The 15,542-nt window shown below is 40.9% G+C and overlaps 1 protein-coding gene across 1 annotated transcript; it reads left to right on the forward strand.

The window, feature by feature from the left end:
• The first annotated feature begins 1,892 nt into the window (after positions 1-1,892).
• Positions 1,893-10,799, forward strand: LOC105898438 (GTPase IMAP family member 9-like). The gene is made up of 4 exons (XM_031562062.2): positions 1,893-2,067; positions 3,178-3,252; positions 9,068-9,103; positions 9,946-10,799. The coding sequence occupies exons 2-4, from the start codon at positions 3,207-3,209 to the stop codon at positions 10,797-10,799; spliced, it is 936 nt and encodes a 311-aa protein (XP_031417922.2). The 5' UTR covers positions 1,893-2,067; positions 3,178-3,206.
• The last annotated feature ends 4,743 nt before the right edge of the window (positions 10,800-15,542 follow it).

Here is a 15,542-nt window from a genome sequence, read left to right on the forward strand (position 1 = left end):
GAACAGGAGCCTGGTGGATAACTATGTGCAGTGGTGTAGGCAAAACCATCTGCAACTGAACACCACTAAGACCAAGAAGATGGTGGTGGATTTCAGGAGGTCTCAGCCTCCTCTGCTACCAGTCTCCATTGAGGGGGTCAATGTGGAGGTGGTCAACACCTACAAATACCTAGGAGGTTCAACTGGACAATAAACTGGACTGGTCAGCCAAAACTGATGCACTCTACAGGAAGGGTCAGAGGCGGATCTACTTCCCGAAGAGGTTGGGGTCCTTCAATGTCTGCAACAACCTTCTTTGCATGTTTTACCAGTCTTTTGTTGCCTGTGTAAGCTGTAAAACTCCACACAGAAGGGGAGGGGAGATGGACTTCTCTGCTTCTCAAAATTACCATCTGTTAGACATTGTAGGTCCACTGTTGTGTTGCCTTGAGCCCAGCAATGGAGCAGATTAGCACTCACTGTAGTTCCATATCTGACCACATATTTGTATAGGGAAATTGTGGGGGACGCTGTGAAGTTCCTGTGTGCAGAGGCGTCTTCTGCCCCACATGAAACCTATCCTCAGGGTAGCAGAAAGAGGCAAGCTATGAGCAGGGTGAACAATACCCAATCGTTGTATACTGATAAACATAACACTAAAGAGAAAAATGCTTCACTACTTTAAGGATGTCATTGAACAAACAACAATTGATCAAACGTTTATTTTAAGGATCTATGTTTTTAAGTTGATTACATTTTGGTGGGGAACTGCACCACCCGTCCATACGTACGAGCCGAGGATGACTATAAAAGTTTTGGACATTCATTTTAAAGGTCTGGTCATTCTGGAGACACAACAAATGTAACAGTGTTAAAAAAACTTTATGAATCTTACCATGAATCATTTTACCCATTCAAGTAAATAGGCCTAGTAGGGTGAGGCATGTCATGAATCCTCATTAGTTTAAGATGCAAGAAAATATTTTCATAGCATTCAAAACATTTTTGCTATGCGGTGTGCACTGAAGCAGGGAGAGGACAGTTTGACTCATGGGTGTAGTTGTGCAGTTCACCACTAGGTGACGCCTGCAGATCACTGGAGAGAAGGATTCCATGTGAGCAGGAGGCCCTGACAAGTGGAGTCATGGACTTCACTTTGAGGTTAACTTTTGGCTTATTTACAAAAAACAAACAAATAAACACAACTTGTTGTTGTATGAATAATAATTTAAAAAAACGTCAAACTGACAGTGGTGCAATTCAGTTGCCCTCTTTTCTTTCATTCATTCATTACAGCACGACATATCACCATGACAACAACAGTCACAAGGCATTATTGGCATATCATGTCATATCATTTGTAACACTGATTTACTACTGTAACAAACCAAGGAGCAGTACGTTACAAATCATGAACATGTTTAATGTTTAGTCAATGTCAACAGAGGCATGGAGGGGGGAAGAATCATGTACAATTCACGATTGCATTTGGCAAAAGTGTAGGTCACTCAATGTGCAGCTGTGCTGTATGAAACTAAGGAATCTACATTCAGATGAATGTCATACTATAACAAATGACCTAAACACAGATATACATCTCAAATATATCAAATTGATTATGTGCTACATAATATATATCCAAAGATTGTGACGCTGAAAAAAAATATCCTTAGATTTGTTTTTAAGTTACAGAGAAATAGACACTGTACAATGTAAAAACCCCATTGTTTGTAACTGAAGAATACGTCTGAGGGTATTTGCGAGGCGTCAGAACCAGCTGTCTAATGTTAGCATGTTAGCAAGGTAACTACCCACAAGGTAAACCGCTCGCTAGCGGCGATATTGATTGTTGACCTGTCAATCTCACTATAAACGTCTCCGTTATCAACACAACCCCATGCGCCAGATAAGCCCACTCTCATCCGTCTTTATTCGCCGTGAATCCACCTAATGTGTCATTAGAGGTGAACCACGGAGCGTGTGGGTGTCTAACCATGTATGTTTGAGCTTTATTGGAGGAGGAAACTAATCTTGAGAAACCGCCGGTTTTTCGGAGATTGGAAATCGCTTGAAAAACGCTTCTGAGTGGTAAGTTTTGTCATTAACTTTTTCCAGTAACAATCTGCCCCACGTTAATAAGTTGTAATACCTTCACTTCAGTCTAGCCACAACAACGACTATTAGGATAGTTGAAACTTTGGTTTATGCATTGTAACAAGAGCATTGGAATTAATTTGCAGTTCTGTCAACAATGATTTGACGAAGCTAGTTTGGACATGCAGTTTTCAATAGGAACTCTGTACAGCAAGGACAGATCCTAAATGTATTGTTTCTTATGAATTCCGAATGCTGCCTTCAAATCTCGTGACTTCAGTAGGCTTAAATATCTTAATGTACAGTAATACTCTTTGATATTGTAACATTGTTTTACATAATTGTGCGCTGTTAAGCGTACCTGTGTGTGTAAGACACAGTGTCCACGTGTTGTGCAACTGCCAATGTAGACGGATATGGCTACCATCTTTATAATGCGCACTTTAAATAACAGTGAAATAATGCGCAATTAACTTCAGACTACGTTTTTGTTGGTTAATCACGCAATTGATTTTCGCTGCCTCAAGATAGCAATGTGCCAACGTGCCTGAACAAACTTCATTTTAAGACCAATTTCCATGAAATCACCCTGAGCTAACTTGTAGGCTACCTGTTATCAAACAGCTCACTTAACACTCCAAAGTCCAAGGCCTGTCAGACTCTTTGAGGTAGCCTGACATGACCTGATATTTCGTAAAGGACATTGTAAAGATTAATGCCAAGACTTTTGAACTCTGAACCTTGTAAACATTGGTGAATAAGGAGTGTGAGTGATTGAGGGAGGAGAGGAGGAGGATGACCCAGCAGGTGGAGAGAGGGAGTCTGCAGGATGGCTGGTGGAGAACAGTAGAGAGGTGCAGCAGAAGCAGGGTCCTCCATAGCCCCTTTTTTCAGACGCTCAAAGACTAATTATGTTCACTCATTTTCAAGCCTAAATGTTTTTCCGTAAGAGTTTACTAGATGGAAAGACATATTGGCAGATAAACAGGACTGGACTTGACTCTCTATCCATGCTACTGGAATACAGGCAATCTTGACCACTGTGAAGCCTAACTGGTATTGTTTTCTTAACCATTTATTCAACCCTTGTGTGGTTCTATATAGAGAGCTGGACACTGGAACTGCTGGACAAGATGGAGGCTACGATGGACAAGAGTAGAACTCAGCCACCAAAGGACGGTAAGAAAAATGACCTTCACCACAGCTCCAAATTGCAATATATGTGTAAAGTCTTTTTGCTATTGGTTGGGGACTTCCCACAGCGGCAAATCCTCTCACTGTCACATGCAAGTACTCATACTCAACAACCTAACCAATATAACTACTGCCCAACCATAGATATTGAGCAGCAGGATACAACACAAACACACAAATGACAGCCTTAACACGCGCTGCATGTTGTACCCGAGACCTATAAAGGCCCTCCCTCACAGAACAACATGCTCTCTCTGTAGCCCATAAGTGCTAAACACAACATGACGATCCACACACTTGCCCCACGTGAAACCCCACTTCCTGCCTTGCAACCTCAGCCTTAACCCTTATTTACCCCGCTGCATCACTTCATAACAGCAATAGCATAAACTAAATCGATGTTGTTAAGAAGCTGGTTAGGAAAGGGATGACATTAACAAACCACACTTTAATCTATCACTGCACAAGGTTTATATAGACAGAAGTTTAACGTTCAGCAGGGAAAACCACGTGGTGGATTTCTGACGTCCGAGGCAAGGATGGACGTTTTGCAAGGTCGGAAGAAGCACAGTTCGACCCTTCTTATCACTTCTGGTCTAAACATGCTCTTGTACATATGCAGACTAAGTGGCACCTAATATTCTAAGTTACACACACGCAGAAACACAGAAAAGCCATGTTCCTGCTTACATACTGTAAGTACATGATTCATATAAGGTAATTAATAATACAAGGCACTTGATTATTATATTCTTAAGTCATTAACAGTGTTTGGATATTATCTCCATCACTGACAAAAGCAATAGACTGAATATTTAAATACACAAATAGAGTACTTTCACAAATGTCAGTACTTTTTATCATTTTCAAAAACACTGTGCTGCTTTTTTCATTTTCAGTGCTAGTTTGCCTGAAAAAGGTCAATACAGCAATCTGAACTGTATTTCAGTAATCAACACATAAATGCTAGGCCAGGGCTGTAACAGTATTGCAACAGATATGGTTTACAGCAGTGGTTCTCAAAGTGGGGGGCGCGCCCCCCTGGGGGGCGCGAACACTCTCCAGGGGGGGCGCGATGTCACAGACGGAGAAAAAAAAAACTACCGCCGACCTGTCACTGGTTAGTGAAAGTACGGTTCGGTTTTGCTCCTGATCCACCAATCAAAACGGAGTTTTATCATTTGAACGCGAGTTGCACCTAAGTTTTCCGAGTATAAAAAAAAAACGCAGGCATTGGTAAGCGTTCACCCTGAGACGACACTCTGCAGAGTTTGTTCAATTTCTCTTGTTTCCTGTGTCATTCAGATATTCATTGCTGTATAAACAGTCTTTTTAAAGACTCACTCTTTCCTTAGTAATACCTTACTGCGCTTGCAGTAGGTCTATTCGTAGCCTATTCTAAGGAGTAATTTGCTCCACAGTCTTTTGAAAAAGCTCGTAGCCCGAGAGCTAGCCTAGCTAGCTACCTTCTTCCAACTGTAGCTAGCCCTTTTCTCCTTAACACCTACCTTTTCATTTTTGTATCATCCACCGTGTTGCAACAAATAAAACACCAGCACTTGAATACTATTTTGTGCTGTCCCTGTCTACATTGTGTACAGTTAGTTTTGTTAGGAATCATTGCCTAGCACAGCCTTATCCTTCTCCATTATTCGTGTCGTTCACAACCACACATACAAGAACACGACGTTGAAATTAGAACTTTATTAACAGCAAACAAACACAACTATAGACACGTTTCTGATTCGTAAAAGTCAGAAAGAGAAGCCTGTGGACTTCTTTAAACATGAACGTGATGGCCTCCAGCAACAACGAACCACCATCTCCAAGCAGTGTCTGGAGGCATCCAATGTAGTTGCTCATAGAATTGCTAAGCTTGGCCAACAACATACAATTGCCGAAACACTAATTTTGCCGGCCGCGCAAGACGTGTAGAATAGGAGCTAAACTCAGCGCAATACCTATGTCAAATGACATTGTATCACGCCGAATATCAGAAATCAGTTTGGGTCCTATTTCAAAGAGGACTACCGTTCATTAGCCTAAGTTCGTGATCCATTTCTCTGCTCAGCAGACGAGCTGTCAATAGACATGAAACAGCAGCTGAAGAGTGACAGTAGACTTAAGCATCTCCCCTATTTCGTCATTCTGGATAGCAATGATCAGCTTTGCGACATAGCCTTAAAAATGCCCCTCTTTTCCGCGTCGACATATTTGTGCCAGGCAGGCTTTTCAAGACTGACTGCGCTCAAAACTTAATACCGCAACCGCGCACAGATCGAGGATGACCTGAGGATATGTTTGTCAAACATTGCCCCAAGATTTGAGAACCTTTGCAGTGCAAAGCAGGCTCATGTCTCACATTGACAGACCTGTAGGATTTTTTTTGTAAAGATCACAAGAGGCCCATAATAATAACAGTATCCAAATGATAGCAATAATAACACTAATTATTATTATGATAATAATACAATAATAATAATTGGTCGATAATCATTAATTATAATAATAATAACATAATGATGGTGATTATAATGAATAGCCTACTAATAGGCCTACTATTACTGATAATAATAATAACAATAATAACAATAATAATAATTATAATAAATAGTTATAATAATTGTCTGTATGGGCCTAACAATAGCCTAACATTGACATGTCAGGCCTATCAATAACAATATGCTATCTATATATGGTGGTGTAGTTGAGGGTGGTGGCGGCGGGCCGCGGGCCGTGCGCTGGGGGGGCCCCAACTACCCCTAACCAGCTTTGGGGGGGCCCAGCTTGCAAAAGTTTGAGAACCCCTGGTTTACAGTACAGGGTTATGGCGAAGTGCGCAATTCTAACTAGTCCTGTTTGAGTGCTGTGGTAAAAGTGATTTCAGGTGGTAGAGAAGTCGTTCAGCAATCGGAAGATTGCTAGTTGGATCTGTCTTCTGTCACTTTATGCACATGCTCCATGACGTCTTTACAGCGTTTTCAACCACTCCGCTCCGCTCCAGCTTTTCCGTGTGGACGAAGATTTTTCTTGACACGGCTCCGTGTGGACGCGATAAATAAAAGTACCAGATCCAAAAACAATTACGAATTCAGGCAATCCAGACTACGTGTGGATGTAGCCTAAATTGAAAACGGAGTCAAAGGCTGTGTGAGAAGATGAAATCCACCCTTCTCACCGCTTCACACTCCTGCCAGAAAGGAGTCAGAATCGCTGACTCAGGAGACAGACTTTGATCACTCGTGTACACAGACACACACACACGCACTTATGTCCGTCCATAGACTCTGGATAATTCATGTCCACATATTCACTTATCCACCCTTTCCATACTGCTATGGACATTTGAACTAAGTGAGAATTTGCGTGAGTTCAGGTGCTGACGCCATTAAATGGTTACAATGCATTTTTCCCGCAGCTTACTGTATGCAGAAGTGCGCGCCGCTGAGGAACAGTTTTTCTCCATGTCCCACAGTGGAGGGAGAGGGGAATTGTCCTGAGGAGTGTTGGATGTTTGTTGTGCATTTATGTTAATAATATTGTGTGTGTAGATATTGTAATATATGGCTTGGGGTACATTGGCTAACTTGGTGTTGGTGATCTAGAAAGGAGAAGAAGGGGGGAGAGGAAAAAAGAGAGAAAAGGAGAGAAAATAAGAAAGAAGGGATTTTGTATGGCCTTATCCTCCATGACTGAAGTTTTTTAATATTGATGTACATCATAATTTATTTTTTGGACCGTTTACTTCTGTTTTTATATGCATTTATGAGAGTAAAGTTGGCAAGAGTCCCACCGTTCGCAGAAATAGTGTGCATTATTTACTGCAAAGTTCACCCGTGGAGGGAGGGGGTGAGAACAGAGGACAAAAGGTGATAGCAGGAAGGAGGCTATCTGGGGAGAAGAGGTTCAGATGCTAATGGTTCAGTCCTCAGTTAGGCAGACAGAGTACACATCCAGGGGTATTGATGGAATATAATTTATACCATATATTGAAGATTCAGTCTTAGGTTTGATCAGTCAGGATTCAGGTTTATTCTTGAAGAATGGCGGCCGACCACTGTGAGACAGAGACTGAGGATCCATCCTCCCTCACAGAACTTCACCTCAGTATATCTGACTTATTCCTTGAGGAACAGTCTGTTAAATACACTGATATCTAAGGGGTGTTACCGTCTATTCAAATGGGCCATGCATGCAGGGTTCTTTGTCTCGACCTGGGGGGGAAGGTGAGAGTCTAATATCACACCTCACTCCCCAGGTCAGCCCAAAGTATATTCACCAAGGAAAGTTTACATGCTAGTTAAATCCAAATAAAAGTAACAATTATAACTAGGTATAATATCATTGAATTATTGACTATGGCATATTCTTATGACCTATGCCGGTCCCTTCAGTATGTTACAGAATCAGGTGATACAAAATTACACAAGAACTACCATGCAACAACCAATCAGAACCAATATGCTATTGATGAATATCTCCTTTAATCTGAGAAGAAAATTAATAATTCTTTTCCCAAAGTCCAATTATATTCAATCTAATATATATACATATTTGGCAAATTATTTTATTTGGAAAACATAGATTATGGCTGTTTGTAAAAAAATAAAGACGTAAAATGACTTTATAATGCATAGAATTGGTCATCGCAAATTCAAAAGAGCAATTCACCATTTCTCAATTCATAAGCATCCTTTTCAATAAATTATTACATTCACTTTTGTAGTATTAAACTGTTAACACACTGCAATGTGTGTGTGTGTGTGCAAGTGGGGGACCTTTAGGCGATTTGACAGGAAATGACCCAATGTGTTATTGATTAATACATCCTTTAATCTGAGAAGAAAATACATGTTTCTACTCGCTCAGTCCAATTTTATTAGATCTTTGAATTGAAATTGAATTAAAAATTGCAACCATATACATAATATTTGGCAAACTATTTGGAAAACATGAATTCTGGGTTTTTAATATAAAAAAAGAAAAAAATATTAGCATAACTTCATAATGCACAGAATTTGTCGACGTAATTCACAATTTCTCAATTCATGAATTCTGTCATCCTATTCAAAAATGATTTAGTGATCTCTATACGCCTGTCAGGCTTTTCTCGGGGACCAAACCCGAGATGCTGGACGTGGGGAACCAGCGCTTAGCCCAGTGTGCTAATGAGAGGACCCAATGGCAGGATGATGTTCTCAATCGTTCTTTTATTGAGAAACAAGGATGCTTCAACAGCGAGAAACAAACACACAGATGATAATCCAAACTCAGGAGATAATCCAAAAGCACAGAGGATATGAACAGAGCAAAAGGCCATAAACTAAAGCAGCTACTAAAAGTGTAGCTATCAGAGGAACTACGCCCTAGCAGCGAGAGGCGATGCTTGAGAGCAACGCGACAAAAAGCAGTACGAGAACTGCACAGTGAACGAACCTTAAACTCGCGCTAGGCATAGCAAGGAAAACACTAACGACCCGATGAGGGCCACAGAGAGAAGTCGTGACAGCGCCACTATGCAATGTGTGTGTGTGTGTGTGCGCGCGCGCCCCTGTGTGTATGTGTGTGTGTGTGTGTGTGTGTGTGTGTGTGTGTTACAGCTGTTTGCATTTAGTGCAATCCTTGACATTCCAGTGACCTGGTAAAGGCACTTTATCTGCTAGTCAAGAGGAAAGAACAACTTGTGTTTGGCCAGGCCAAAACTTCATTTTAGACATTTGTTTCTGCAAAATCAAAACTTATAATTATCAGTCTGCAAGCGTATCTAAGTAGCATTCATTTTTGTGCACTGATCTCTTAGGAACACGGAGAAAAAGCATTTCTCCACCTCCCTACAGTGAGTAAATTTCTTTTTTATTTATATTAATTTTGACATTCATAATATAACCTGCTGACTCATAGAAGGTATCTAACCAAAGGCCTTTTGTGCACATCATATTTTCAGTAATATGGCAAAACCATATTACAACAGACTAAATGAATATTCAATGGCAAAGAATGATCGTAACATAGCACAGTCTACTTTTCATGCAACGAAAGTAAATATGTTTGCCTAAGACATCTATTATGTGTACAGAATTAATTGTTTATGAAATTAGTTTTTTTTTTGTCCACAAAATGAAAAGCACAACAGTCATTTTAGAGCATGACATGAATCATTCGTTGTGTTTTCTGTGCATGAAAGAATGTACTCTCTTCATCATTGTGTGGACGCAATGCTGACACGTTTGTGTTTCTTGTGGACAAAAGGCATTACAGTGTTACATGGTTTCATGATTAATGAATGCCTGCCATGCTGCCCCATATCAAATACAGTGGTATATTCTATCATCCCCAGCCTTAGACACTTGGGATCAAACATCATGTACACATGGAGACCATGACAATACAATACAGTTTTGGATCTGCACAATCCTAACTAATTCTAGAACCATTCTAGAACATGTTCCATTACCTTTATCCCATTCCAAATTAAATGAGACTATAACATGAGTAGTGTTTCTCATGACAGCATCTCCATATGTTCTTAAGAACATTAAGCAGAGTAAATGTCGTTACCCTGTAACCCAATACCCTGTGTTGATTACTTATGTGGAGGAGGTCATGTAGATATAGATCTTTTTCTAGAATTCCAGCTCATTGCACACCATTCAAGAGTTTTGACTGTTTCCTCCACAGTGTCTCCTCTAAGGGTCGTGCTGCTGGGGAAAACTGGTTCTGGAAAGAGTGCCTCAGCAAACACCATCCTGGGGAGAAACGCTTTTAAAGAGGACTTCTCACCTGAATCTGTGACTGAAACATGCAGTAATCAGCATATTCTAGTGAATGGTAGAGAAATTACAGTGATTGATACACCAGGATTGTTTCATACAGAAAAGCCTACAGAAGAGTTCAAATGTGAGATGGAGAAGTGTGTTGAGATGTCTCTCCCTGGGCCTCATGCCTTCCTGCTGGTGATCAGATTAGATGTGAGGTTCACAGAGGAGGAGAAGAATGCTGTGAAGTGGATCCAGGAGAACTTTGGTGAGGGGGCACTGAAGTACACTATAGTGCTCCTCACTCATGGTGATGTGCTGGAGGGGACACCAGTGAAGGATGTTCTGTGCAGAAGTGCTGCTCTCTCATCACTTACTAGACATTGTGGGGGTAGATATCACGTCTTCAACAATAAGAGTGAAGGCAGGACTCAGGTCAGAGAGCTAAAGGAGAAAATTGAGGTCATGGTGAAGGAGAATGGGGGAGCATGCTACACCAATGAGATGTACAAGGAGGTGCAGAGAAGAATAAGAGAAAAGGAGGAGAGACAGAAAGCAAAAATAAAAAAGGCAGAGATGGAGTTAAAAGAGGAGTGGGGAGAGGCAGAGAGGAAGAGATTTGAAGCAGACATTAAAGCCACAGAAGAAAAGAGGCGGAGATTCGAAGCAGATATGAAGGCCGCGGAAGAAAGGAGGCAGAGATTCATAACAGAGAAGGTACTACTTTGCTCTCATGGTTCACGTCCTGAATGGCATGTACACACCCGTATGATTTGATTTCCCTTAGTATGTGTCGCTGTAATTCGTAATTGCAACTAATTGTGCTAATTTGTCTAAACAAATGACTCTGCCCTCTTCTCCTTAAGCGGGTGAACTTGATGTGTCACTCGTGTCAGAGCTGTTATAGTGTATATTATCAAAATTCAGAGTTCAGAAAACTGTCATTGAATGTTATTTCCACACTCCTCTGTTTACCTCTAGTGTGTGTGTGTGTGTGTGTGTATAATTTATTTATTTATTTTTTCGATTATCCCTAACATATAATATGTGTGTGTGTGTGACAGACAGACAGATACAATATTTAATTTGGTGTGGGAGTGGGGGGGGGGGGGTCTTCATTTTTTTATTATATAAACATCAGTATTCAACTACAGGTTGCTGAGGTCATGTTGTCTGTACCCAGGGACTGTGAGGGGAAAAGCACTATGGCTGCAGAACATGGTGAGATGAGAGAAATATACCACATAACATGGATCTAGATGTCAATCTGATAAGATGCTAATACAGGTTCAAATATCTTCACACAGGTTCAACACTCAGGATTGTGCTCGTGGGACACACAGGAGCTGGCAAAAGTTCATCAGGAAACACCATCTTGGGTTTAAAAGCATTTAAAGCGGATTGTAGCCCAAAAGCTGTGACTGAATTTTGTGAGAAAAAACAAGGGAAGGTAGAAAACAGAGATGTCTTAGTGGTGGATACACCAGGACTAAATGATGCAGAAATGACTGGGGAAAAGCTGAAAAGTGAGATAGGAAAGTGTATCGAAATGTGTGCTCCTGGGCCACATGCACTCCTGCTGGTAATTAGGCTTTCCAGATTTACAGAGGAACAGCAGGCTGCAGTAAAGTGGATCCAGGAGAACTTTGGAGAGGGGGCTTTGAAGCACACAATTGTGCTGTTAACCGGAAAAGATGATCTGGATGGCAAATCTGTCGAGAAGTTTATTATCAGTGAAAGCCCTTGCCTTCAAAAAGTTGTCCACAACTGTGGAGGCAGATACCATGCTTTCAACAATCGAGGGGGATCACTCCTACAGGTTACAGAGCTGTTCAGTAAAATAGAAAACATGCTGAAACTCAACAATGCAGCCTACTACACAAAGGAAATGTACGCGCACACACAGGATCTTAATGCACGGAAAGAGAAGGAAAGGAAAGAATATGAGGGAAAAAAGACAAAGAAGGAAAATAATGCTGTTGTATGGCAGACTGGTGGGGCTACAGTACGAGCTGTGATTGGACGTGTAGCAGGCTTTTTTTCGGAGGGCCTGGAGCAGCAGTGGGGGCAAAACTAGGAGCAGCAGTTGTTGGGACAGTTGCCGGAGGAGTTGCTGGTTATAGTCAGGTGGCAAGAATTGGCAACTGTTGCGAATACCTTCTAGAAGGACCAAATGTCAACTCTACTGAAAAAGATAAGACTGACTGAAAAATGTAATCCTTTACTTGTTGGTATTCTCTGGTGTCTTTGAACATGTTTTGGGAATCCAATATGCAAATATAGATGGTTTGAAGTGCTCCATTGCAAGACAAAATAACAAAAGCAGATAGCACAAATTTAACAAAAATATTTGTTTTATTCTTTGGATTTGTAATACTGGTAGGTTTGAAATAAAAAAGATGGAAACATCACAAACATGACATTGTGTCAATCCAAAACCATGTCCATTCCCCAGTAGTACAAAATAAATTATTCAAAAATAAACTCTCTTTGTTTCCGTAACAGCTACTTAGTCTGTCACTGTTTCTATGTGGAGCCCATACTGTCTCTCTCTACTTGGTCTTCCTCCTTTCCTCCCTCCTTCCTCCTTTAATCTTATGTCAGTTACTACTCACACATATCATTATATTAATCTCATGTCAGTTACTACTCACACATATCATTACTTTAAGGCACCAGCCTCCTCCTGTGAGCATAGAGTTACAAAAACACTCAACTGCAAACCCTGCAAACCCTTTCAAAACTTTAAATCTATATTTGATGCTGATCAACAACCCCTACGTACTTACAGTATCTGGGTATGTTCATGTAAACCTAGCCTGTACTATCTGCCCGTTTAAATGCCTGAATAAAAGTCAAATGAATGATTCAAATGAATGTTGTACTGCATGTTATCTGCTTCGAGGTGGCCTTCAACAAAAGTGTCACTTGTCAACAGAAACATAACATTGACTTCTCCCAAGGTGGGGATTGACTAGTAGTTGACCACTTTTTCTCCCTGCTACTTCATCATCCAGAGCGAGTGCACTCTACCCCGGTGGCTATAAGAATGTAAAAGAAAGAAAAATCACGACACATGTGGACCTTAACAACAGCCCGAAACAGTGTTTTCGAAGGATCTGCGTTTCAAACACACAGCACATCGTCGAGACGACGTCTGTTTCCACCTTCCAATCACACACTGTTGTGAAACTGGGTTGCCCGGGACATCTGAACTGCAGTAAGCAAAGACCGCCACAAGAGGGAGAAGCTTGACTATGTTTGGAGGGCCTAGGGCTGGAGTTCACTAATAGACTGCCTGCTATATTTAGACCATAGAACCTAAAAGAGGTTCTCAGAGAACACTGTAAACAGTAACCTTGGAGACTAGGGAACTTTAGACCATAGAACCTAAAAGAGGTTCTCAGAGAACACTGTTAACAGTAACCTTGGAGACCTAAAAGTGGTTTTCAGAGAACACTGTAAACAGTAACCTAACCTTGGAGACTTGTCATAATGAGCAGTCAGGAGGCAAGGTGATGTTGTTTGTTGTTTGTTTGTTGTTGTTGTTGTTGTTGTTGTTTCTGACTTTATTTACAGATTGGGAATGAATGAATGCATGATATTTCAGGAGCACGAAAGGGAGGGAGGCAATTTGATTGGCTCTCCCTTTAATGAGTGCATACATGTACGCCCCTGTATGAAGCGAAAACCAATACATGTTTCAGGGTGTGCTGTAAATTATGGTTGACATAGTGCCCCCTTTCTCATGGCCTAACTAACTTGAATGTACAGTATGTGTACAAAACACTTCACTACTTCATGACATTTACGTTTAGTCATTTAGCAGACGCTTTTGTCCAAAGCGACGTACAGTACAAGGGAGAGAACAGTCAAGCTACGAGCAATAGAAACCTGGTGTAACAATAAATAGTACTTTACATAAGAAATAGAAAAAAACAAATATAAAAAGAAAAAGTGCAGGAATGTAACTGCTTTAAGTGCAGTACTTCATACTTCAACAGAAGCCTTCTTAACTGAACGATAAGAGCTTAGAATGAAGAGAGGACTCAAACCAATATGTCTGTTTTGACACTCAGTGACTGATGGCAGGTACAAGGTAATACATCCCTAAGTGTGCGTCTATGGGAATTCCAATGGAATGTTGTGAGTCATGACAGCATAATCCCTTTTCTGGTAACTGCTCCTCGATATCAGCTCTATTATCTAACTCTTATCTCAAAACTAGACCTGCAGGAAGTCCGTCCCCATATTTCCCAATGCTAATACATTCAAAGAGTGACGTAAGGGACAATTCATGGCTGTATGAGGTGCTATAAACACACACACACGCGCATGCTTACAATGTTGTCGGTGCACACATTTGGCATATAATCAGGCAAAAAATATCAGATAGACCTTTTGAATTGAAGCGGTCAGCTGTATTTTTTATGGAAATAAAGGTATCAAATTGGAACCAAAGGTTTTCTCATTAGCTTTGTATTACGCTTAATAAATAAAATAAAATTAAATAATAATAAACTAATAAAATAAGTCCTTTAGATAATACAAAATTAAAACAACAACAACAGCAACCACAACAATAATACTAATAATAATACTAATAATAATAATAATAATAATAATAATAATAATAATGTCTTTTTGTTGGAGACATAAGAAGCAGTGTGAAATAAAATGACTGTGTGACACTGGTTGGGCTTGAAACTCTATCTGTGTTACTTATTTTATACCACACGTGTACAAGAATGAGAAAACAATTATAGACACATCAAGCAAGAGACTGTAGCTCCCTCCCTCAGTGCCTCCCTCAGTCCCTGCATATGTATGTGTGTGTGTGTGTGTGTGTGTCTCAGTCCCTGCATGTGTGTGTGTGTGTGTCTCAGTCCCTGCATGTGTGTGTGTGTGTGTGTGTCTCTATCTCAGTCCTGCATATGTATGTGTGAGTGTGTGTCTCTCTCTCAGTCCCTGCTTACTATGTGTGTGTGTGTGTGTGTGTGTGTGTGTGTGTGTGTGTCTCAGTCCCTGCATATGTGTGTGTGTGTGTCAGTCCCTGCATGTGTGTGTGTGTGTGTGTGTTTGTCCCTCTCTCAGTCCCTGCATATGTGTGTGTGAATGTGTATCTCTCTCTCAGTCTCTGCATATGTGTGTCTGCATGTTTGTGTGTGTGTGTGTGTGTGTGTTTATTTGTGTCTCTTGCCTGCATAATAATATTTGCAAATGTATCAGCCCACTGTGCCCTGTGTGTGTTTGTATGTATGTATGTGTGAGAGTGTGCGTGTGTGTGTAGAGAGAGAGAGAGAGAGAGAGAGAGAGAGAGAGAGACGCTATTCCCTGCTTGACCAAACATGTCTTTCCTCCTACACAGCTGGATAGTTTCCACAGAGACACTGGCTGGCACCCAGACACCCAGGCACACAGCACCAGTCAGAGCTCGCTGCTCGCCGGTACACATCGCCGATAAACCCGTCTGTCCTCTGCTCTTCTCACGTGAGTATGATTGGCATGGCAGGCTTGAAT

This window comes from Clupea harengus, chromosome 24, assembly GCF_900700415.2.
Source record: "Clupea harengus chromosome 24, Ch_v2.0.2, whole genome shotgun sequence".
In the NCBI taxonomy this organism is placed as follows: Eukaryota; Metazoa; Chordata; class Actinopteri; order Clupeiformes; family Clupeidae; genus Clupea; species Clupea harengus.

Bases quoted from the DNA above. Each gene is read 5' to 3' on its own strand.
- LOC105898438 (XM_031562062.2), top strand. From the start codon at position 3,207: ATGGAGGCTACGATGGACAAGAGTAGAACTCAGCCACCAAAGGACG. The intron at 3,253-9,067 runs GTAAGAAAAATG...CTGATCTCTTAG, and splicing joins AACTCAGCCACCAAAGGACG to GAACACGGAGAAAAAGCATT. The intron at 9,104-9,945 runs GTGAGTAAATTT...TTTCCTCCACAG, and splicing joins CATTTCTCCACCTCCCTACA to TGTCTCCTCTAAGGGTCGTG.